The sequence below is a fragment of the Talpa europaea genome (assembly GCF_964194135.1).
Source record: "Talpa europaea genome assembly, chromosome: 9".
In the NCBI taxonomy this organism is placed as follows: Eukaryota; Metazoa; Chordata; class Mammalia; order Eulipotyphla; family Talpidae; genus Talpa; species Talpa europaea.
This window is the reverse complement of record NC_140076.1, coordinates 55,906,495-55,931,219: the sequence shown is the minus strand read 5'-3', so window position 1 is coordinate 55,931,219 and position 24,725 is coordinate 55,906,495. Positions and strand designations below refer to the sequence as shown.

The window sequence follows — 24,725 nt, the reverse complement described above, 5'->3', positions numbered from 1 at the left end:
TGTTTCGTGGTAGAAGGGTGAATATTTTGGATAAAAGTTTTCTGGCATTCCGTGAGTTCAGACACTGGTCACCAAATCATGCTAAATTACCTCTGGAGGAGGCCCCTGGGATGATGTGCTGATGTAGCAACCCCTTAGAAATCTTTTAAAAGAATAAGAATTTACTAGGTGATTTGAAACTACGAGCCCAAAAAGTCTCACGAAAATAAAATCTTGATTTCTTTATTTGACAGGGTGATATTTCAGTGCCAACTGACTTAGATGTCACATTCTAGTTGTTGTCATGAGCAAAGAGAGGACAGTAATTCTTTAAGGGAGAAAAGAATAATCCAGTGAAAAATATTAAGACCTTTTTTTTACACTTGGAATTGAAGTTTGGGTCTTAAACATAAGTTCTATTAAGCAGATTTTTTTTACTGAGGATTTTTTATAATATTGTTAGTTTTGCATGTCCCAAAATGTCTTAACCAATTTTCTTTTCAGTAAAATACAGTTGACTTATTTTTCTAGAAATAAGATTCTGGAGGACACAAAAAATGCTTGAGAAGGTGATTTTTTCAGTCTTAGAGCAACATAGACCAATATAGACAGAGAAGAAGGAAAAAAAAAACAGGTTGGGAAGAGTAGTAAGGATGTTATCAAATGGATCCATAGTTGCAATCTGTCCCTTAAGAAGATGACCCATAAAATTTAGGATCAGGAGTTTATGAATTAGAAGCAGTATCATCTTGAATCCCAAACATTCATGCATATACCTTTTTTCCTTGTAAACACCCAGTATTTTATTTATATACATCAGCCCTACCAGCTCTCCAAACTGTGTATCAAGATTAAAGGAATTTTCTCTGCGTCCTTTTAAGTGTTAAAACATGTTAATGGGATTGGTTTTGTTGCACAAATAAGAATAGCACAGTAAGCCACTGGAGTAACTTAATAAACAACACATTAGCACTGTTGTAGCTTTCAACTCACTGTGGTATTGTCCCAAACTTTCTTGAAAGTAAATTAACTGAGTCTGTATTGTTATAAGGTCTAGTAAGAAAATGTTTTTTTTTTATAACTTTTTTTTTTAATAGAGGCATGTTTTATTTGTTTGCTTGTTTTTTGTTTTATACAAGCACTGGGTACAGTCAGAAGCGCGGGAGGGTGAGAGAATTCACCAGAGCCAGAGCGGGGAGCAGAGCAGGTAGAAGGACCGAAGTACACTGCTGAGGGGAGCAGCTGGCGGCAGGAGAGGTCTGTGCGCCAGGTGGGACCCTCCTCCGGTGCCCGGGGAGCAGCCGGGGATCGAACCGGCACCGCAGAGGCCGCAGGCAGCTTCGCAACCCAGGGCTCAACCGCTGTGCCACCGGGGAGGCCCAGAAAATCTTTAAATAGGAATTTAAAGGGAGATAACTGTATTTTAAATTTAAAGGTACACTCTGAATACCTTTATAAACAAAATGTTTATAACATAACTTTAACCTAAATTTCACTTCATTTGCAACAGAAGAGTATTAGTTTTACCGTGAATTAAGATGATGGCCCGTTAAAAAGCTAAATGTCTGAAAATCTGTTGTCAGTGTAATATTTCTCTCACTGGGAGTTTATGATAGTTTTAACAAAGCTGCTGCAATGTTTTTATACATAGTACTATATATAGTTAAGGATCAGTTAAATTTATTTTCAGACTTAAGATATTTCTAATGCAATAACTCCTTTAAGAAGATTTTTAAAAACAAGTACTTTTTTTTACAGGTTCGAACAAGGTCAGTTGGTGAATGTGTAGCATTCTATTATATGTGGAAAAAATCTGAACGTTATGATTTCTTTGCTCAGCAAACACGATTTGGAAAAAAGAAATATAATCTTCATCCTGGTGTAACGTGAGTTCATTTTTTCTTTCAGTCATAATTTTGCTAAGCTTTCCTAAGTTTTTCTTGTGAAAATTATAATTTTTTAAACTTTCCTTTTTAACAGATAGGAGTTTCATTCATTTAAATTTGTCTATTGACATATCTTCCTAGGGCATTTAAACTTTTCAGTGTATATTAACACTCTGAAAACACTATGGAGACTATCTGTTCAAAAAATAAAGGGCTATGTGCCTAGTAGAGGACCTTTACAGAGGAATGGAAGTTAGTATTTTTCCTTGTCCAGTCTACCTTTGATTCCGTATTCAAAAAAGATTTGGATATAGACTAAGGGACATAGGAATAAGTCAAGTCAAATTACATTTTCATTATTGTTAGAAATTTGTTATAGAGGAACGTGTATATAGTGTATATAGAACGTGTATATAGTGACTCCCCTTTTATATTTCTTGAGCATCCTTTCTCTAGCAAAAATAATATTTAATAGTCATGTAACTTTAGCTTACTTTCACAAGGAATATGGGTTGTTATTATATCCATTCCTTATGCATAATGTCTTTTTTTTAAAGTTTCCATCCACCACATTCTCAACCTCATTTAGTCTAGCTTTGGAAGGAGAGACGTCCACTGGCACCTAAATACATTGAATATTGAATACTTGCTTCACATAAGTTGCACTAAAATGCTGATGAACTATCAAACGTAGGACTAATTCTGTCATGTTATACTGATTATTCCCTAATGTGTATGCAATATAAATAGTTCAAAGTTGTGACAGAGGTGCACCAGTAAAGAATTTTAAATTAAAAAAAAAATTTTTTTTTAATTATTCCCTTTGAAGGATGTACTTACGCTTATGTTTGATAGTGCTTTTCAAACTCCAGAAGCTGGACTGTTTCTTGGGCATGTTCATTTATGCTTGTCTCTGTTCATCACTACTCTGGAGGATCAAACATTCTAAAACCAAAACAAAATTATCTGAAAGGGAGTAAAATGAATGTGATTGCTGCTGGAAATTGTAGGACAGTGTTCCCTGTGCCTCATTCCCCATTAGTCAAAGCTGATGATGACTGGAGTAAAATTTCACATATCTTAATATTTTAAATTTAATTTTTTTCTGTTTATTCATGGTAGTGTTGAGTCAGAATGATGTAGAATTAGATAAAACTGTTCATCAGAATAGATCTTGAAATAATCAGTTTTCAAGGTACTCTATAGGGAAAAGCTATAGTAACATCTTTCATTTTTTTCACCCATTTCAGAAATAATGTTCACACACGAACTACAGGCAATCTGTCATCATCAGCAGTAAGAACATAAGAATAGCCATGCTGGGTCAGACCCATGGTTCATCTAGTTTTCTCTTTAGGAAAACATCACCAAGGGAAGTGTTGTGGGCTGGCTTAGTTGGTCCTCTGTGGTGTCAAGCTCAACAGGTTAGGTAGGGATATGCTGCCAAACATTTTAGTTTATTAATGTCGCCGTAGTTTTTGAAAACTTTGTGAAGATACTTCTGTCTGTAACCTTGATTCCTCTTAAGGTTAAGGTGGAGTAGCCACACTTAAAAGTATTCCTCTATCTTCTTTTTTCTTAGATTTAACAGCGTAATTAATGGTATTAAGTGAACAAATGTTTTCCTCTTTGGCATGAATATCATGGATTTTGTAGACTTCAACTGTGTCTGGGCTTTTCATAAAATTTTTATAACTGTAAGAACTGTGATTTCTTACTCATACTCATTCATTTTGGCTGTGTCTTCTGTAAGAAGCTATGACCCAGCCTGTATATTATTTTCCAGATGGAGATAAATTGTGATTTTTCCCCATGATAGGCATGGAGTTCCTTTCCAGTTTGTTTCCAGGACATTCTTCTGTTAATAATTGTACTTTAAGTGACTGCACAAAACATTAAATTAATGCTTCTAGATAAAAATTTAGCTTTTTCATCTTCCTTTTTAGTTAAACTTCAGTTAGAGCACATGTTCCTGAAAGTTGGTTGGCTGTTTGTTTTGCTTTACATTGTTACCGCCCATTTGTCCACCTGAATGATGCACATTGCCATTTTCTGCCTAGAAACAACCTTTAAAAGATTTAACTGCAATTTCTTTTCACTACCTGGAGGAATTTGCCATATGCAAATTGGGGGTTTCAGTAAAACAGCCTTTGCAAATATTTTTTTAAAAAAACAAAAATTAGCATCACTGGTTATTAAAGGTTGCATTAACCTCATGGATGGACTGCCTGAATCTTCTCCTTCACTAAACATTCTGAATACTATTAATCTTTAACAAATAATGATGACTCTTTGACAGTGTTATTTCCATATTCAGAAATTTAAGATAATTTTGATTTCTAGTCAACTCTAACTCCTTTGCTTGGCTTTCAACATTACTGTCTATTCCCACCATGCCAAATTTATTTCCAACAATCTCGCTTCATGCATCATTTGTTTCTGTTAATCTCAGCTTTGTATGTCTTCATGCTCTCATTTCTGTTTTTGTGTGCTTCCAATTTGTTATATAATGTTTTATAATTATGATGAGTGGCAAAAACCTATAATGGCCTTAGAGGCCATCTAATTTAGTTTCCTCCATTTATAGATGAGGAAAATAAGGCTTAGAATGTTGGTTTTATTTATGACGATATATGTTTCTTTGATATATGTCAGTTTTGTACCTCACACTGTTGAAAGCTTTGTGAGGCCAGGTACTGTTTCTGTATTTATTACATCTTCATAACCAAGGGGACAGAAATAATCCTGTGGTTTGAGATTATAACTATAGTTAATGGCCTCTTGTAAACTATTACCAGAGGCTTTCAGTAAAATCCTAAGCACTTCCACCATTTACTTCTTATCCCCATTTTTATTTACCCTGCTTACAAAACTCTAAAAGACTTCTTAATATTCTTGTTCTGAGAGGGCTTTAAAATAAATAATGCATTTGCGTTTTTATTGAGTTTCCAAGTTATTAACCTAAGTTACATAGCACAATTTAGGTACCAGTTAAACTAAACTCCAGCCCTCAGGGAATTAATCTAGTACAGGTGTCGGCAGACTTCTTTAAAGAGCTAGAGAATAAATATTTTAGGCTGTGCAGGCCTTCAGTTCTCATTTTTCTGATTTTGCACAGAAACAGTCATAGATACGATAAATAAATGAATGATACTATGTTCCAGTAAGATGTTACAAAACAGGTGGCCAGCATACAGGACATAGTTTGCTGACCTTTATTTTAGTGACTTAATAGCATCTGTTTACAAAACACTTGACTGCACATATACAACAACCCTTTGTTGTGTGGTAGATAGGTCAGATACGATTTACATGCATTTTATAGGTAAAGGCACTAAACAAGAGAGACATAAATATTTAGCTCCATCTTCTAACCAAACACAGTGTCACTTACCAGGTTATCTTTCCATGCCTTGTAGTTTAGGGAAAAACTGAGTTCTCACCTCTAATATAGTGGCAGGATAAAGCCAGCAGATAAACCCAAGAACTTAGCTTATTATAGCTCAGATCTGGTGGAAATATCTTCTGTACTTAGAAGGTATCCAAGAAGCTTCAGTGTGGTGATTATGATGCCTGATTTGTCTTTCGGGTATTGCAGTGGCCATCAAATAGTCTTTAGGAGCTTTAAAATCCCACTCTCTGTCCAAAAATTCCTTTGTAGTTTTTCTGATTGACATCATCCCTGTGTCTTCATTCACAGATCCTCTGGTTTTAATTGGCCACTTTGAGCACTTGCTTACAGTTTTAAGTTTTTTTAACTTCCTATGGATCTTTGTAAAATATGCTACTGTAAAGCCTTTGTGCATTTTTCAACAAACATGTAACCAAAGGGAACTTTCTGTTTAAATGTTCAGATCCTGGTATAATAGATGAGGCACTGGAATGAATGTAAGTGAAAATTAGAATATATTTTGTAATAAAACCTTCTGAACTTAACTGCATTTATTTATTCTTCAGCTTTTTGATGTAAGAAAATAATTGTCGTTATTTTACTTAATTTTAAGGGATTACATGGATCGACTTCTAGATGAAAGTGAAAGTGCTGCTTCTAGTCGGGCACCATCCCCTCCCCCAACTGCCTCAAACAGTAGTAACAGCCAGTCTGAGAAAGAAGAGAGCACTGTCAGCAGTAGTAATCAAAATGGTAAGCAACCAAAGAAAACACTTCTATTTCTTCATGACAAAGGACACTTCTCTTTCAATAGCCTGGGAAATTCAGTTTCTATTAAACTTTCAAAGTGGAAGTAAAAGTAATTCTATATACTAGAAGAAGCATATATAAAATCAGCAAACATACATACACTGCACAATACAAATTGACAGAAAGAACTCCTACTTACAACACTAAAAACAGTAAGTTTAATAAAGTGTACTATTAATAGTGACTGTTTCTTTTAAAAAATTTATTCTTTTTAAATAACATTAAATTTTCATATCAATGGGATGCCTAGCTATAAGTATTTATGTTAACTCTTAGGCTCAAGCTCCAGACATTTCATATCAGATATGTACAGTTATTTATGAAGTACTTTGAGATTTGATATTTTCTCAGGAAAGAGCTTTAAGCACATAGATGAAAATAAGTACATAACAAGGGCACTGTTTTGAATATTTCTGTCTTTGATAGTATAATAACCTTAAAGGATAAGAAGAGATAAATCCTCATTTGTATGTGATGAAACTGAGGTAAAGTGTAAATATTTTCCCCAAAGTCACACAACTATAGAGTCAGAATTCAGGCTATGTATATATGATTTGGTACCTCACTTCTTTGATGAAAAGTTATTTTATAATAGCTATTTCATGATAATTTACAAATTTAACTTTTTAATATTAGCAGTTTCATTTATGTCTCTTCCAACATAGGGGTGTCATCTAATGGACCAGGTGAAACATTAAACAAAGATGAAGTGAAAGTTGAAGGGTTACACATGAATGGACCAACAGGTGGAAGTAAGAAACCACTTCACGCAGATATGGATACTAATGGTTATGAGACAGATAACCTTACCACTGACCCAAAACTGGCCCACATGACTGCACGAAATGAAAATGAATTTGATGAAAAAAGTGAGAGACCTGCCAAAAGGAGAAGGGTAAACAGCAATGGAAAAGAAAGTCCAGGGTCTTCTGAATTTTTCCAGGAAGCAGTCTCTCATGGAAAATTTGAAGAACTTGAAAACACAGATGACTAAATTTTAGGCTTAGTTTACTTTCTCGGAGTAAATTCTGGTGTGACTAAAATTTTCAGGGTTGATGGGTTACCTTAAAAAGTTGATTTCCATGAAGCAGTTTGTTAAAATTTGAATTGAGTCCTAACCTTAGTAAATAAGATTTCATAGTTCTGCCTTTTGCAGACATTTTACTTTAAAACTGTAAAGACCTTTTTAAGGATATTAACAAATAGTTTAGTAAATTTGAATGAACTAAAGATTCATCTGTATCTTCTCATTTGATGTATTAATCCTAAAGTTTCACTACAAAGTACTTCTTGCTTAGTTTGATGGCAGAGAAAAACCAAGTTCAAATTTCTGCTTAATACCAGTTTTTCTGAGTTTCTTAAAATGTCTTGTCATTTATAACAGACATTGTTCTCTCCATACAAATTGAGTGTCATTATTAAGGAAACCCTTATAAATCCTGAAAGTTATGCTAGCATGATTTTTTTATATATAGAAGTTTAAAAATAAACCAAGTCAGGTTTGTATATGTAAAATTGTTGACATCAATGATGTCTTTCCATATTCTTATCTGGGCTTAAGAAATACATTCTGTATTTTTCCAGATTCTTTGTAGCCTTTGAAAGATTTTTACAGTACATATGTCTTGACTGGAGCTGTCCTTTCTTAATACAAAAGCTTGTATAATTTTCTTAACTTGTACAGTTGGTAAACTTTTATGAGCAGAATTGCTATTCTGAGTCTGTCAGCTTTCATTTTATTTTGCTAAGGTTTTTCTAATGAATTTTTAAGTGTTTGTGTAGTAATTAAGTCATGTTTCTTATCCAGGTGGTAATTCATAAAGGATTGTGCACATTTTTTTTCCCTTCAAATTTCTACTTAAGGACAAATAGTTTGAGAATTCTGAAATTAAGCATGATACTTAGACTGCATAGTTTGGTTTTTTTTTTTTGCATTTGCTATAGCTTTCAAAATTATTTTTAAGCAAAAGTTTAATGTTAGTGTAAGTGCTTAAATGTATCATGCTGACCAGAATCCTGTTGAGTTATTTTTATATGCATTATAAAACTTCCCATTTTTGCACTTAGTTAACAGAGGAAGAAGTCAAGTGATACTTAGATATTGGCACACACAAGGAGTTGGCAAGCAAAAAAATATTGTTTTAATAAGGAGATAGTATAGTTAGAAAAGTTTTTAGACTTTTCCAGTTACAATCCAGTTTTTCAGATTTCATAATTTCCAAACTGGTAAGTGCAGTATGTACTGCACATGGACTACAAATATGACCATCCATTGCATAGCCTTGCAGGAGTGCCATTTTATTTTAGTGCAAAGTTCTTGTTAAAAAGTGTAGTTTTATACAGCTGATAGACCAACTTATATCCAAACTTTTATAAAAGATTATTAGCTATTCTTGTTTTTAATCATACAGGCATACCCCAAATGCTTTTCTGTCCTTTTCTGCTGTCAGTTGAATAGGCAATGTGATCTCAACTGTCTAATGCAATTGAATAGAGCTTTGCATTGGGAAATTATGGTTTAGGCCTGCCCCCATGAAGTATTATTAGACTGCTTCCCTTCACCAATGTGAACAACTCTCCCCCTACCCCCAAACAGTGTTAAAAGCCACTTTACAACACTTGACTTCATATAAAGTACATTCACTGTTTTATATACATATCAAGTAAATCTAAGTTTTGGGTGAAGTGTGAGTTTTTTTGTTTTGCTTTATCTAGAACATTAATTTATCCAGAATGGCAGCTTTAGCAGATGGTCACAATCCATCTTTTTTTTTTTTTTTTTTTTTCTTTTTAAATGAGGATTAGCTCTCTGGCCAGCCAGGCGCTAACTCAGGCCACAGGGGTAAGAACAATTCATTTTCTAAATCAGATTTTATTAAACAAATCCAAAATATCCTAGCTCTTTGTCAAAAATGATCTATAGAAATATTTCAAATGAATAGTGAATACTTCTTAGATTGTTGTGATATTAGAATGCTATTTTCACCTTTTTTACAAGATGCATTTTGTTTGCAGATTTATGACGTTCTTGCAGAATAATATTACAGGAACATTTTTAATAAATTCTCAGGCATGTTTGCAAATATGGCACATGTATACATATTAAGAATTCTACTTTTCATCTTTTTAAGGTATACCTAATGAAAGACATTCCACTATTATAATAATGCTCAGCTTTTCATAAAGAAATATTTAAGTGCATTTTGTGTTTATACAGGCATTTCACAGAATACTTTGTTCTTCATAATGCAGCCACTATAACTTAATAAGTCATTGCACTACTTTAAAATTTTTAGTGATATCATGAATTTAATTTGCTTAAGATCTAGTACATTTCATAACTCTCAAACTCTTGAACATTTGCATTGGTTTTAGAAGCCTTTGTTAATAGTTAATCTACCCCACCCCAAACCTAGCAAAGCACTATCATTTCATTTGGAATGGTTTTGTTTTGTGAAATGTTTTCGAATAGGATTTAAACACAAATCTGTTAAGCTTTAAAATGTATTTGAATATTTAAATAGGCATTAAAATTATGAATTAGATGTTTTTAAATTTATGCATAGTAATTTTGCACTGTAAAATAATTCTCTTCTCCCATTCCCTGTCTGCCATTCTGAATATGCTTATTAAAATATTTTTTTAAACATATTTGCCTATATAATGCTGTGTGAATGATTTTCATTAGTCTGATTCACTAGGTTTTCATTATAGCTTTTAAGTTTGTATGATGTACATTGTTTACAATGCATATATATACAATCTGTTCCTTGTGCTCCTAGACATAGTGCATGAAGTAGTGTTTCAGTGGTTTCTGGTCCTTTTTACCTCATCTTGGGTGATATATTTTTGTTTGTTTTTTTTCCCCTTCAGAGAAATCCTTTGGTCTATGCACCTCTGTTCACCTGTTTCTCTTTCTCTGAACTGTATAATTAAAAATATTTTGTTCCTTTCTTTTTCAGTGTAGTTTATATCACATACTATTTTGCAAAAACTTTTTGTCACGGTATTTGCTTTGCTTTCAAGGGAAAAGAATGAGCACTTTGGTTAGTGACGGTTGGAGAATTTCTAAAGGCAGGATGACCTGTGGGGGTTATATAACTGATTCTGTATCGCTACTCAATAGCAAGTCAGAAATACTAAGGCTTTCCCAAGTATAATCCATATTCATGAAAAATGCTGATGTTGAAAGCTGTAAAATATAGGGAAAAATAAGGACTTTTCAAATTTTAACCTTTTATTCTTTTCTAAAAACAGCCCTTTCGTGTCACATTCTTCTACTGATTATTTATATTTTTTACCATAAAGTTAACTCTGCTCTTTAATAAGTTTATCCTTTGCAAAATCTTGAAGGATCTTCCCCCTCAATTACAAGCTAATTTATGTATTTAAATATCTAGGTTTGCCTCTTTATCCTCTAATACCTATATCCATAACCTCATTCATTATGTACCCTTAATATTGTACTGGCAGTTTTTGTACACAAGTTTTTTTTCTTTTTTGAACATGCTTATTTTTGAAGTTGGCACTTGTAGTTATGCTAGCTCTGATGTATAATACATTTAAAATGTCGTTTGCTTGCTCTGAGTTAAGAAGTAAATTTGGACACACTAGAGACTATTCTATGAGGAACATTGAAGAATTACTGTTTAAACTGGAGCTGAATCTTAATTCTTTGTCCTTTGAGGTTAAAAAATTCCATATTTAAATGGCAACAGTGACAATTTTTTTAATCAGGTTTCTATATATTTTATTATCCAGCAAATATTTGGGCCTATCCTTATACCAGCCACTGTGCTTGGCTTGTGACTTCAGAGGTGTGGTGTTTTGTTTTGTTTTTTTTGTTTGTTTGTTTGTTCAAAAGGCATTAACAGGTAAGTGTTCCTTCAGAAGTGTGTGGCGACACAAGGAAAGGAAGAGTAGGGACAATCAGGGAAAAGAATTGACCAGACCCTTTGCCATATATGCAAAAGTTAACATGAAATAAATGTAGAATTCCCCAGAGAAAGACTTACTTTAAAAAAAAAAAAAAAACATGATTTACTTATTTTTATACAAGAATCGGGGTACAGGCCAGATGTGCAGGAGGGTGAGAGGATTCACCAGAGACACAGCGGGGAGCAGAACAGGCAGACTGATGAAATACACTGGTGAGAGGGGAGCAGCGGGTGAGACAGGAGAGGTCTGCGCGCCATGTGGGACCCTTGCCAGCCGGCCAGCTGGGATCAAACCAGCGCTGCAGAGGCTGCGGGCAGCTTCACAGCATGGCGTTCAACCGCCTGTGCCACCAGGGAGGCCCGAAAGACTTTTTAACATTTACTACAGACTAAATCATTACAGCTGTCAGTTTTTCAGGACTCATGCCTTTTATCATTCAATATCCAGTGAGCAGTGCTACATAGGAGTCCCCTGGTTTCCTAAAGTTTGAGGAACATGAGGAGTAATGTGCATTTGACCTTGTTAGAAAACAGGTACACTTTTTTCTGTTATCATTAATATCAATGTTTGACTAAAAGTAGAGTTGTCTCCTGTACCATGGCTGGAAACTCTTGAGTGAATTCAGATAGCTGTAAAATAAATGGTTTTGCTCTTTTCTCTGAAAGATGAAATTTGGATTAATAGGAATATGCATAAACTTTAAGGAAAGAGATTTGGGGCCTGGATTATAGGTAGGTCTTTCAGAACTGAAAGAGATCAAGCAAAGAATGGCATCAGACTAACGGGAGCCACTTTAAATTCTTGACTAAAAATCTAGATTTGGGGAAAGCGCTTGCTCCTTAGATGTTTCAAAAACAGTCTGTCTTGTCACCCAGTTCTTTGAATGAACATGAGAAACCAGTTCTGGCTAGTTGCTAATAATAGTGTCAGTCATTCTGAACATTCCATTAAGTCCCTCAACATGTAGATACTGGACATGTATTTGGGTTGCTGGTGGTTCTGAGCTTTCTAATAGCCTGAATTAGGAGCTTTGTGAACTGCTTTACTATCTACATTTGCCCCTGGTGTTAGTAGACAGGAGTTTGGATTTTACAAAACATACTGTAAACATTTGGGCCATGTCTACACATTTCATGTGTGACTGGTTCAGTACTGATTTGAGAAGGTGACAGCTCACTTAGTATGGTGACAGAAGAATACTGTCAGATAACCTGCAAGTAAAAAAAGCAGGATAACACCAGCTGTGTTAAAGGAATATATTTCATGTATGTCGGTATGTATGGTTAGGAAAAATGAGGCTGTGTGGCATAAATACTTCTGAGTGGTAGAATTGCAGTTGCCAGACCACTTTACTAAAGATAAATATATGTGGAGCTTGTCAAAGATGCCATTTTGGTTTTGCACTATTCCCTTTCTGATACATATGGGCCATATCTGGTTTCCTTACCATCAATCCTCAGATCTTCAAGCACAATGCCTTTTGCCTTACAGATAACTCAAATATTTGTACATTGAATACATTAGTTTATTTTCCTATTCCCTTAGCATTTATCTCTGCTTTTAAGAGATTGCCCCATTGTGGATTTTCCTGTATTTGGGGGGATAAATCCCAAATTACATTTTGTATTCTTAATTTCTGGTTAAATTAGGGAAACAACATCTCCCATTGCTTTTGTATAATCCCATGTATCAACATACATGCTTTCAGCTAAAGCCCGTTGAAAAGGGGACAAAGAGGGAGAGAAAGGGGTGGTCTGAACATGCAGTGTAGATATCAGTGACTGCAGTGCTAGCCGGAGTTTCTATCTGTTCTATTCTACAGAGCACCCAAGTTAATTTTTGTGACTTGAATACAAGCAGGACAGCCCTTTATTTCCTCCTTCAGTTGAGTCTGGGTAGATTTAAATTTCCCTTCCCAAACTTGTGAAATGTTTCTAAACCAGTGTCAGTCATTTTATATCATTTACAAAGTAGGCCAACAGGGAAAGCAGTGGGCTTAAAATCTTACTGTTTAGCCACATTGTTTTTTCTTTCTTTTTTTTTAATTTTTTTTTTCTTTTATAGAGGCATGTTTTTATTTATTTATTTGTTTGTTCGTTTGTTTCGTTTATACATGCATTGGGTACAGTCAGAAGCGCGGGAGGGTGAGAGAATTCACCAGAGCCAGAGCAGGGAGCAGAGCAGGCAGAAGGACCGAAGTACACTGCTGAGGGGAGCAGCGGGCGGCGGGAGAGGTCTGCGCACCATGTGGGACCCTCCTCTGGTGGCCGGGGAGCAGCCGGGAATCGAACCGGCGCTGCAGATGCTGCGGGCAGCTTCGCAACCCAGCGCGCAACCGCTGCGCCACCGGGGAGGCCCCAGATTGTTTTTTCAAAGTACTTCTAAATATTCCCATTTCAGAACATACCGCTCCAAGTACCATAGTGGCAGGCCTTGACTTCCTTATCTCTGACTATACCTCAGTTACCTCCACTTCAACCAAGAGAGTCTAAAATACATACTTTTTCTTCCAATACCTTCCTTTTCACAACATAAAAATTTTACATCATACCACCTCTTGCATCCCATTCATCCCAACTCATCCATATTTCAAAGTTTCTCTTGACTTGGACACTATTTTATAATCTTAGGCTAAACAAATCCTTTAAAAACTGTCCATTTATAAAATAAAGATTATATCCACATGCTAGTTACCACAGGATTGCTGAGATGATGAAATCATACAGGAAAATTTTTATTTCTAGAGAACACTAGGTAAAGACCCAGTAGTAGCAGTACCTGTTTAGAGTTGTTTATCCAAAATCTTTGTGTCCAGAATTTTAAGATTTTAGAAAAAACTTTTTTAAAAATGTTTTTTAACTTTTATTTTTTTAAAAAATCCACAGCATGATATAAGAACCTATGATAAAAGCACTTTGTGAATACATTTTCTATTCACACAAATTTTAGGTCAGATATAGCTGCCAAATGAGTGTGGTGGCAAACTCATGCAAAATTGGTTTTCAGAACAGTGTGGATTTCAGAATTGCAAACTTGTAGCCTTCAAATTTTTGCTAGCTGTCACTTGACAGTTGATTACAATTTCCTTCACTGTGTTATGAAACAAGCCACATGTAAACAGGAAGCTGAAAGTAACATAGTAGAACGTGCTTTAGTGTCTACAGCAGTTACAAGAACCTTGCGCACTCTGGGCCTTATGCAGAGCCAAGAAGCCTAGTACATGAAGCAAATAGGTGAGAGGAGTCCAGCAAAACCCAGGCGTGGCCTTTCTAGAGCCTCCCAGTCAGTCCCCTCATTTTATTTTTTGTACGTCTACATACCTCTATAACTTTGAGGGTCCATTTTCAGACCTCCATATGTGCTTGCACTTCACTCACCCTCCACAACTCCTGCGCCAGCGCCCTCTCTTCCCCCACCCTCAACCTACCAGTTCCTTCTGGTTCCCTTTTCTCCACCTCCCAACCCCCCACCAATTCCTTCTGGTAATCAGTACATGTTTCATGGAGTCTAAGAATTATTTTTGCCATGCTTTGCCAGTATTTGTTTTTCTATATGTTCTCTATATGTTTGGTTTCTCTATATGTTCCACAAATAGTGAAACCGTCATGTCTTTCACTTTCTGACTTACTTCAACTTGGCATAATGACCTCAAGATTCATTTGTCCCAAAAGGCAATTATTTTCTCTCTTTTAATAGCTGAGCAGTATTCCATTGAGTATGTATTCCACAATTTCTTTAGCCAGCCATTTGTAGTTGGGAATGTAGGTTGGTTCCATGGCTTGGCTATTGAGGATAACGCTGCTATGAACATAGTGTGCATAAATCTTTTTGTGTTAGTTTTCATGTTCCTTGGGTAAATACATAGCAGTGATATTGCTGGATCATACAGTATTTCCATTTTTATTTTATTTTTCTCTTTTTTTACATCATTGTTCATTTTTAAACAATATTTGCTTCCCCTCAGCCCCTCAGGTGCAGTCCCCGTAGCATTTCCTTCCCCAATGCACCCGTGCACCATCACCTCAGTCCCCTGTGCTCCTCCCTCCCTTCCTCCCTCCCTCCCTCTGATCCCTCTCCCGCCTCATCCCCTGCAGGATGTCTCTGATTTACAATTTTCTGTTTTTGCTTTGTTGTGTTTTGTACTGTTATTATTTTTTTTTACACTGATGTCTTACTTGGTTTCTCTATATTCCTGCCATAAATAAAACCATATCCAATATTTTTCTTTTTCCTTCTGGCTTATTTTATTTCACTGAGCATAATTCCTTCTAGTTCCATCCATGTTGCTGCGAATGGCATGAGTTTATCTTTTTTGATTGCTGAATAGTATTCCATTGTGTATATATACCACATCTTTTTTTCTTTTAAAAGATTTATTTTTATTTATTTATACAAGCACTGGGTACAGTCAGAAGCGCGGGAGGGTGAGAGAATTCACCAGAGCCAGAGCAGGGAGCACAGCAGGCAGAAGGACCGAAATACACTGCTGAGGGGAGCAGCGGGCGGCAGGAGAGGTCTGTGGGACCCTCCTCCGGTGGCCGGGGAGCAGCCGGGGATTGAACTGGCGCTGCAGAGGCTGCGGGCAGCTTCACAACCCAGAGTTCAACCACTGCGCCACTGCGGAGGCCCTAGACTACATCTTCTTGATCCAGTCATCTATTTTGGGGCATTTGGGTTGTTTCCAGGTTTTACCTGTTGTAAATAGTGCTGCAATAAACATAGGGGTACAGGTGTTCTTTTGAATCAATGTTTTTGTGTCCTTTGGGTAGATCCCTAGTAGTGGACTTGCTGGGTCATATGGTAGCTCCATCTTTAGTAGGCTGAGGAACCTCAAGACAGCTCTCCATAGTAGTTGGACCAGTTTGCACTCCCACCAGCAGTGTAGGAGAGTTCCTTTTTCACCGCTTCCTAGCCAACATTTGTTGTTGCTTGTTTTTTGGTATGTGCCATTCTTACTGGTGTAAGGTGGTATCTCAAAGTGCTTTTGATTTGCATTTCCCTGATTATAAGGGATATTGAACATTTTTTCATATGCCTGTTGGCCATTTGCATTTCCTCTTTGGAGAAATGTCTTTTAAGTTCCTCTGCCCATTTCTTGACTGGATTTTTTATTTTGTTTTTGTTGAGCCATGTGAGCTCTTTGTATATCTTTGTGATCAGTCCCTTATCAGTTGACTGGAGTGCAAAGATTTTTTCCCAATCAGTGGGGTCCATTTTTATTTTTTTTAAGGTATTTCCCATAGAGGCTATACCAAACTATATTCCCACCAACAGTGGATGAGTTTTTGTTACTTTTTGATGACAGGCATTCTTTTAGGTCATTTGCTCTCACTGTGGTTTTGATCTGCATTTTCCTTAAAGTTAAGTGGGTATTTTTCATGTGCCTGTAGGCAATTTGAACGTCTTATTTGAAAAAAGTGTCTATAAGATCATTTGCCCTTTTTTTAATTTTCTTTTTTGAGTCATATGAGCACCGTATAAATTTTGGAAGTTAGCCCTTTATCAAGCATGTGATGGTCAAATGTCTTCTCCAGGCCTGTAGGTTGCCTTTAGTTTTTGTGATGGCTTCTGAGGTACAAAAGCTTTTTAATGTAGTTCCACTTATTTTTGCTTTTGTTTCTCTTGCTGTAGAGAATACATCAAATACATCTCCAACAGCAGAGATGTATCAGCTGTATTTTAAATATATTATTTTGGGTCTTCTATCCAACTTTTAATCCATTTTGAATTATTTTTGTGTATGGGGTTAAGTAAGGATCTAGTTTCATTTCTTTGCACGAGGTTCTCCATGCTTCTCAACACTATTTGTTAAAAGAGATTTTCCTTTCTCTGTTGTATGATTGTGGCTCCTTTTTTTTTTTTTTTTTTAAGATTTATTTATGGGGGCCTCCCCGTTGGCGCAGCGGTTGAGCGCTGGGTTGTGAAGCTGCCCGCATCCTCTGCAGCACCGGTTCAATCCCCGGCTGCTCCCCGGCCACCAGAGGAGGGTCCCACTTGGCGCGCAGACCTCTCCTGCCGCCCGCTGCTCCCCTCAGCAGTGTACTTCGGTCCTTCTGCCTGCTCTGCTCCCCGCTCTGGCTCTGGTGAATTCCCTCACCCTCCCGCGCTTCTGTCTGTGCCCAATGCTTGTATAAATAAATAAAAATAAATCTTAAAAAAAAATTATTTAAAAAAAAATTTATGTATACATATAAGAGCTGGGGTACAGGATAGAGTTGCAGGGGGTAAGAGGATTCACCAGAGACAGAGTGGGGAACAGAACAGGCAGATTGACTGAAATACACTGCTGAGGGGAGCAGCGGGTGAGTCAGGAAAGGTCTGATGTGCCATGTGGGTACCTCCCTGGCCAGCTGGGATAGAACTCGTGCTGCAGAGGCTGTGGATTGCTTCATAGTGCAGTGCTTAGCCCCTTGTGCCACCGGAGAGGCCCGATTGTGGTTCCTTTGTCAAAGATTAGCTGTCCATATTTGTGTGGGTTTATGTCTGGGCTCTGTGTTCCATTGGTCTCAGCTTGGTTTTGTTCCAATACCATACCGTATGATTTCTGTTGCTGTATAGTGTAGTATGATGCTGTATAGTGTAGTATGAAATCAGGAAGTGTGATAGTTCCATTTTTCTTCTTTTCTTTTTTTTTTTAAAGATTTATTTATTTATACAAGCACTGGGCACAGTCAGAAGCGCGGGAGGGTGAGAGAATTCACCAGAGGCAGAGCAGGGAACAGAACAGGCAGACTGACGAAGAAATACACTGCTGAGGGGAGCAGCGGGCGCGGCAGGAGAGGTCTGCCGTGCCATGTGGGACCCCCGCCAGTGGCCAGGGATAGAACCGGCGCTGCAGAGACTACCGGCAGCCTCGCAGCCCAGCGCTCAACCCCTGCGCCACCAGGGGAGGCCATTTTTTCTTCTTTTCTGTTAGATTGCTTTGACTATTCAGACTCTTTTGTGGTTCCATATAGATTTTGTAATTGTTTATTTCCTTGAAAAAAAATCATTGGGATTTTGATATTGTATTAAGCCTATACACTGCTTTAGGTAATATGGCCTTTTTAACAATGTGTAGTCTTCCAATCCATAAACACCGGGTATCGTTCCATTTCTTTGTGTCTTTTATTTCCTTTAACAGTGATGTGTAGTTTGTAACATACAGGTCTTTTTCCTCCTTCATTAAATTTACTCTTGGTGGGGGGGGGGGCTTCCTGGTGGCTCAAGGGGTTAAGCACAGTACTATGAAGCAATCCACAGCCTCTGCAGCACGAGCTCGATCCCTGGCCTGCCAGGGAGCAACACACATGGCGTGGCAGACCTCTCCTGACTCGCCCGCTGCTCCCCTCAACAGTGTATTTCAGTCTGCCTGTTCTGTTCCCCACTCTTTTTCTGGTGAATCCTCTCACCCCCCACCCCCCACCCCCGTGTCTCTGGCCTGTACCGCAGCTCTTGTATGCATAAATAAATAAATCTTTAAAAAAAATTTACTGTTGGGTATTTCAACCTTTTTGCTGTGATTATAAATGGGATTTTTTAAAATTGTTTTTAACCCACTACTTGCACATAGAAATGCATGATTTTTGTGTATTGATTTTATATTGTTCCACTTTATTATTTTGGGTATATTAGGTTTTTTTTATCATCATGCCATCTGCAAATAGTGATATTTTCACATATTTTCCAATTTGGATTCCTTTTATATCTTTTTCTTGCCTAATTGCTCGAACTAGGATTCTCAAAACTATGTTGAACAATAGTGGTGATAGTGGATATCCTTGTCTTGTTTTTGATCTTAATAGAAATGCCTTTTTACTATTTAATATGATGTTGGCTGTGGGTTTATTGTATATATTCTCTATTATGTTCAGTTAAGTTTTCTCTGTTCCCATTTTATTGGGTTTTTATCATAAATAAGTGTGAAGCTTGTCAGATGTTTTTTTGGCATCTGTTCCAATGATTATGTGATTTTTATCCTTTTTTATGATCTAGTAACTGACCAATTGATTTGCATCTGTTGCATCAACTTTGCATCCCTAGAATGAAACCTACTTGATCATTATGTATGATTCTCTTAATATATTGCTGGATTCTATTTGCTAGGATTTTGTTAAAGATTTTTGCATCTATGTTCATTATAGATAATGGCCTATAGTTTTTCTGTTTTTGTTTTTTGTTTTGTGCAGCCCTTGTTTGGCTCTGGGATCTAGCTTCATAAAATGTGCTTTCCACCCTTTTCAATTTTTTTTTTTTATAGTTCAACTAGGATAGGTATTAGGTCCTCTTTGAAGATTTGGTAGAATTCACTAGAGAAGCCATGTTATTCTGGATTTATGTTCTTAGGGAGACTTTTGATTACTCTTTCAATTTGTACATTTGTGATTGGTCTGTTTAAGCTATTTGTCCTGGGTTCAATCTTGATTTTAAAAATTTATCCACTCCAGAATTTTCATTTTGTTTGCATAGAGATTTTTATAGTAGATGCTTAAGATCCTTTGTATTACTGTGGCATTTGTTATAATTTTACCTCTTTCACCTGTGATTTTTTTTTTTTTGTCTTTCATTAGTAAGCCTAGCTAAATTTGTCAATTTTTTTATCCCTTCAAACAATTAGCTCTTGGTTTCAAGACTTTTTTAACTTTCAGGGATCCTAAATTCCCATCCCACCTCCTTGTTCTTCCCCTCTATGATATGGGGTTTGTTTCACCAAGTGTGAATCGCCTGAGGGAGGTACCAGGTGTGAGATGCAGAGCACCCCCCACCATGCTGCCCAGCAGGGGGTACCTGGCACAGACTGTGTGACTTGTATCTCCTTGCAATGGCTGCCCGCCGCTGCACATGGGGCCCAGACTGCTTAATATATTGCTGGATTCTATTTGCAATATAGTTCACTCACTCGGATTTTTGCCAATTTGTGGAGTGATGTCTCCCACCTGCTCTGTCTGTTGCCGATTCTCCACGAATGAACCTGGAGCATCTCTGTGCACCGCGACCACCAAGTCCTCCCGGTGTGGGTAGGGAGCTTCCCTTGCCCACTCTTCACGGCCACTGAAGTCCCAGCAACTGAACCTGTTGCTGACATACTCCCAGCCCTGAGGTCCTACACGTGTGTGTATCCTCCTGCATCACTCCCTCCAAAACAATTCACTAACAGTACTTACCACCCCCTGTTCTTTCAGCCCGGCTATGAGCTCCTTCACCTCTTCACTCTCCCCACAGCAAGCAGCAACCTCAGGGCAAAACCTCCAGGAAGTGTTTCCATCCCTGTGGATGGGCCATCAAATCTTCCTTGAGCTAATTTTATTTTTATTTTCCTTTTAGTTGTGTTTAGGGAAGAGAATGATCCAAACTTTCTATTCCACCGTGCTGTGGGGGTCCCCTCATTTCAAATGGAAAAATGACTTGTCCAAAATTAGATGGAGCATCTTAGACAAGGTGAGATCGTTCTGTCTTCTTCCTATAAACTTCACTTTATAGTTTTCATATTCAAAATTTGGGCCCTAGGCCCATGCACTGGCCAATCCCTGTAGCACAAAAAGTAAAGCACTATTAGCCGTCCTATTACTGTGGCCACTGTCCCTCCCTCATGAACTACAACTCCTTCTGGATTCATTTGGTTAGAACAGTTGGGAGCACAAGGTGTAGGTGCTGGTCATAGTACAAGTGTCACTGGACAGCTTGTCAAACAAGCTTACTGCAAATATGTGCCATTACTGACTGATGGCCGTGGGCAACATGCTCAACACTCACTATAAATCAATCCTCACAACACTTCCCCCAATTTACAAATTGGGACACCGAGCCTCCTTAAAAAAAAACTGAAAGACAACCCTTTCCAATGATTTTGATTCTGTTCACCTTCTAGTTTCCTAATTCAGACCTTTGCATTCAAGAGTAACGCACTGTAGGTTAGAAAATTGATGTTGCTTAGTCTTGCTTTAGCCACCATTTGTGCAATAGTGAAGTGTTGTAGTGTAAAAAGCCCTGATAAAAGCCTAATTTGACAAAGTGCATATAGTAGGTTCTCAGTCAAGTTTATTCCTCCTTAGGGAACCAACTTGCTTTAACCCCCATCAGCAGTTGTTGCCACAAGAGGGCACCATCAGCACAGCTGGAAAAGCATATCTGCTCTGCCTTCTCACATTCAGCCAGTCTCATGCCTACCCTCTAAAGCCATGTTTGTGAACTTTCAATGAAAATGGCATTTGACAAACATATAATGGTAATGAGCTCACAACTGCCAAGTTTGTTATAAGCAGACTAGAAGAAACAAGCACCTAATATAGTAGTGAAAAGCAAAGGTGTTTTGAGTCAGACTGACTGGTTTAAAAATGTGTTCTGTAACCACTTTGGGCAGTTGTATGTCACTGAGCTTAATCTGTGAAAAAAATGCAGTTCTGCCAGAACTCTGCCAGTCTTGATGCTGGCCTCATTGATTCAGTCTAGCTTGACAGATGAATGAATAAACAGAGGTAGTCTCCCAGTGATGAGAACTATAAGGAAGTAGTCCTGGGGGTGCCTTGTACCAGATAACTTGCTGTGGATGCACAAAGGCACCAGATCTGCTCTGCTGCCATCAACAGTGCCTCTTCTGTGGGTGTTGCCCACTGACAGTCCTCGCTGTGCTGCAAGGAAGTCAGGCTAGATAGGAAATCAGTAAAAGTCAAAAGAGCAGCTATCTTACAAATTAGAAGAGTCTCATTCTAAGAGAATTTTTAAAAGCTGATTAAAACACATGCCTTACAGTCGCTTCAACAAATGCTGTCATGAAAAAAGGATATTCACTTCATAGAGCACATGCAAAAAAATTAAATAAAAATGGATGTAAGACCTAAACTTAAGAAGCAACACAATAGCAGTGGAGCCCTTAACACCCCGCTTTACATCAGTGTACAGTTAATCAACAAGGATACCGGATGGGCTTAACAGACAATAATAGACCCCTCCCAGAAAAGCTGAGTGCACATTCTTCTCAAATGCATATAGAACATTCTCATGGGTAGACTGCATGTTGGGTCACAAAATAAGTGTCAACAGATGTATGACAACTGGAATATCGAGTATCTTCTCTGATTACAACAGTTTTGAACTTGAAGTCAACCACAAAAAAGGAAAACCATCAATAATGGAGACAACATGCCTTTGAATACTTATTTAGTTAATGAAGAAATCAAAGGAGAAATTTAAACACACCTGAAGATGAATGAATATAAAGACACATACAACAGCAATGGCCATGGTATGCAAACATCTAAAGAGGTATGAATATATACTCCAAAATCATACACAATGTTCTAAACCAACATTACCTCAATAAAAAACAATAACAACAACAAAAAAAAACCTTTTCAGGAAACAGGGTTAAGCTTTGTAAGACATTATTATATATGATACCAAATCAAGGTCAAGAAAGGTAAGAATAGATACATTGCACTACATTAAAATTTAAAACTGCATCAAACAAGAATGAAAAGGCAACCTATGTAATGAGAAAATACTTACAAATAATGTATTTGATAAGGTGTCAGAATTCAGAATGTAAAATAACAAATCTTGATTAAAGAAATGGATTTGAATAGTCATTTCTCCAAAGAAAATATATAAATGGCCAACAAGCATGAAAAGATGTTCACTACCACTAGTCACAGTCACTGATACAAACAAAACCACAAGAAGAGAGTACCTGACACCCACTTGGATGCCTACTATTAATAAAACAAACAAGTGCTGGTGAGGATGTGGCCCTTGGTGAGAATGTAAAATAGTACAGTCATGATGGGAAACAGTATGGCAGTTCCTAAAAATAACTAAAAATAGAATTACTGTATGACCCAGCAATTCCCAAAGGAAATTGAATGCATACTTGTACATCTATTACAAGGTATTTTGTGTCCCCACCCCCAAATTAATATTACAATCCTAATCCTCAATATGGTGGTGTTTGTAGTTGAGACATTTCGGAGGTAAATTAGGCCATGAGAGTGAAGCCCTCATGATAGGATTAGTGCCCTTAGAAGAGAGCTTCTCTCTGCTCTCTGCCATGTGCACTTACAAGATGGACATCTACAAACCTGAAAGGAGGGCTCACCATGCATCAGGTCTTCTCGAACCTTGGCTGTTCACATCCGAGCCTCAAAACCTGTGAGGAATAAATGTTCTGCCACACAGTGACTGTTAATTTGTTGCAGTAGCCCAAATCGACTAAGCCACCCACATTTGGCAGCATTATTCATAAAAACCAAAAGGTGGAAGCAACCCACTAATGGATAAATGGATACGCAAAATATGGTATATACACGTAATGGCACACTATTCCATCTTATAAAGTTCTGACATGCCACACTGGATGAAAACTCAGGACCATTACGTTATGTGGATTAGACCAGTTACAAAAAAAAATAAATACTGTATGATTTCACCTATACAAGGTGTAGTAACATTCAAAAAAGTAGAATCATGGTTGCCAGGGGCTAGGAAGAAATGGTGAGCTCTTTATGAGTATGGGTTTCAGCTTTTTAAGATGAGCAAGTTCTGAAAACAAGTTGTACTACCATGTAAACAGACAATACTAATAAACTATCCAAACCACACTGTTCCGGGATTTTTTTGAGGTTTAATGCATTGACACAAATCATATGGGCCATTAAATTCAACCTCCAGTTCCTGTCCCCTTACTTAGAAGCTGGGAAGCAGGGGTGGGATCCCGGTGGGGGTGCTAAAAGTTCCAAACTAATAACAGTGGTTGGTTTTCTTGGTACCAGCCCCCATACTTACGGGCTTTCCAAAAATCACTTCATTAATATAAACTCAGGTGTGATAACCATTTCACTTTTATTGGTTCAAGATATTTCATGAACTGAGAACAAAACTATAACAAAATATGTTCCTATAATTCTTATATAGGAAATTTCAAGAATTTGAGGAGTTACGTGCCAGGATTTGGCACCAAGACCAAATATATATTTTTTTATTATAAATCACAATATCACAATGGTATTTTCTCTTACTGGGTTCAATTAACTAGATGCTATCCACTTCAATGCGGGCAGACTTATGGCTTTCGGTTATCATTTTGTTCACTTAGAAAGGAATTTTTAATACATGTATTCAGAAAAAGTATTTATTTGACACCTTTACAAAAATATTTAGGCACATAGTTTTCATGTTTATGTTACCTGATTTACATATCTTAATCCTCAGTACCTTTAAAAAACAAAAATGATCATTTAGTAAATAGAATCTATATTGAAAAAATATTGATAGGTCATTTGTAGACAAAAATCAATTGATCAGCATGAGAAACATTTATGAACAAAATAATCTCTACAAACATTTTGTGAGACAATAAATCTAACCAGTAGATTTCTTTTTAAAAGGTATTTTCAAAAAACAAAGCTTAAAAAAACAAAAAACACCATAAAACATCTCATATCACAATGAAGTCGCAGCCTAACAGTGAGAACAAGGTAACAGGTTTAGGAAACAGTGGTGATGCCAGAGATTCACAAACACCATTAACTGAGAGAAACCTGGACACACGTGTTTAATTTGGAGCAGGAATATCCAGCCTGAAAGGAGCTACCTTAAGGTAGCAAACCAGGAAATTAATTGAATCATCATTCTGAAGTGTGATCAGCTTTCCCTAAGACAGAAAATCATTTCCCATTTGAAATTTACCATCAAAATGAGAATCATTTTTGACTTTTTTTTTGAAAAGCAGGCGGAACCACCTGCATCAC

The 24,725-nt window shown here is 37.0% G+C and overlaps 1 protein-coding gene across 4 annotated transcripts in view; it reads left to right on the top strand.

The window, feature by feature from the left end:
* The window catches only part of MIER1 (MIER1 transcriptional regulator), a gene marked incomplete at both ends in the record, with an annotated part of 53,803 nt that extends 46,743 nt beyond the window's left edge, over positions 1–7,060 (top strand). For all 4 annotated transcript variants that reach the window (XM_084243756.1, XM_084243754.1, XM_084243755.1 and 1 more), the window contains 3 exons: positions 1,738–1,865; positions 5,870–6,009; positions 6,732–7,060. In XM_084243756.1, the coding sequence (XP_084099882.1) occupies positions 1,738–1,865; positions 5,870–6,009; positions 6,732–7,060 (597 nt within the window). The remainder of the gene's footprint in view (positions 1–1,737; positions 1,866–5,869; positions 6,010–6,731) is intronic.
* Between the last annotated feature and the right edge of the window lie 17,665 nt (positions 7,061–24,725).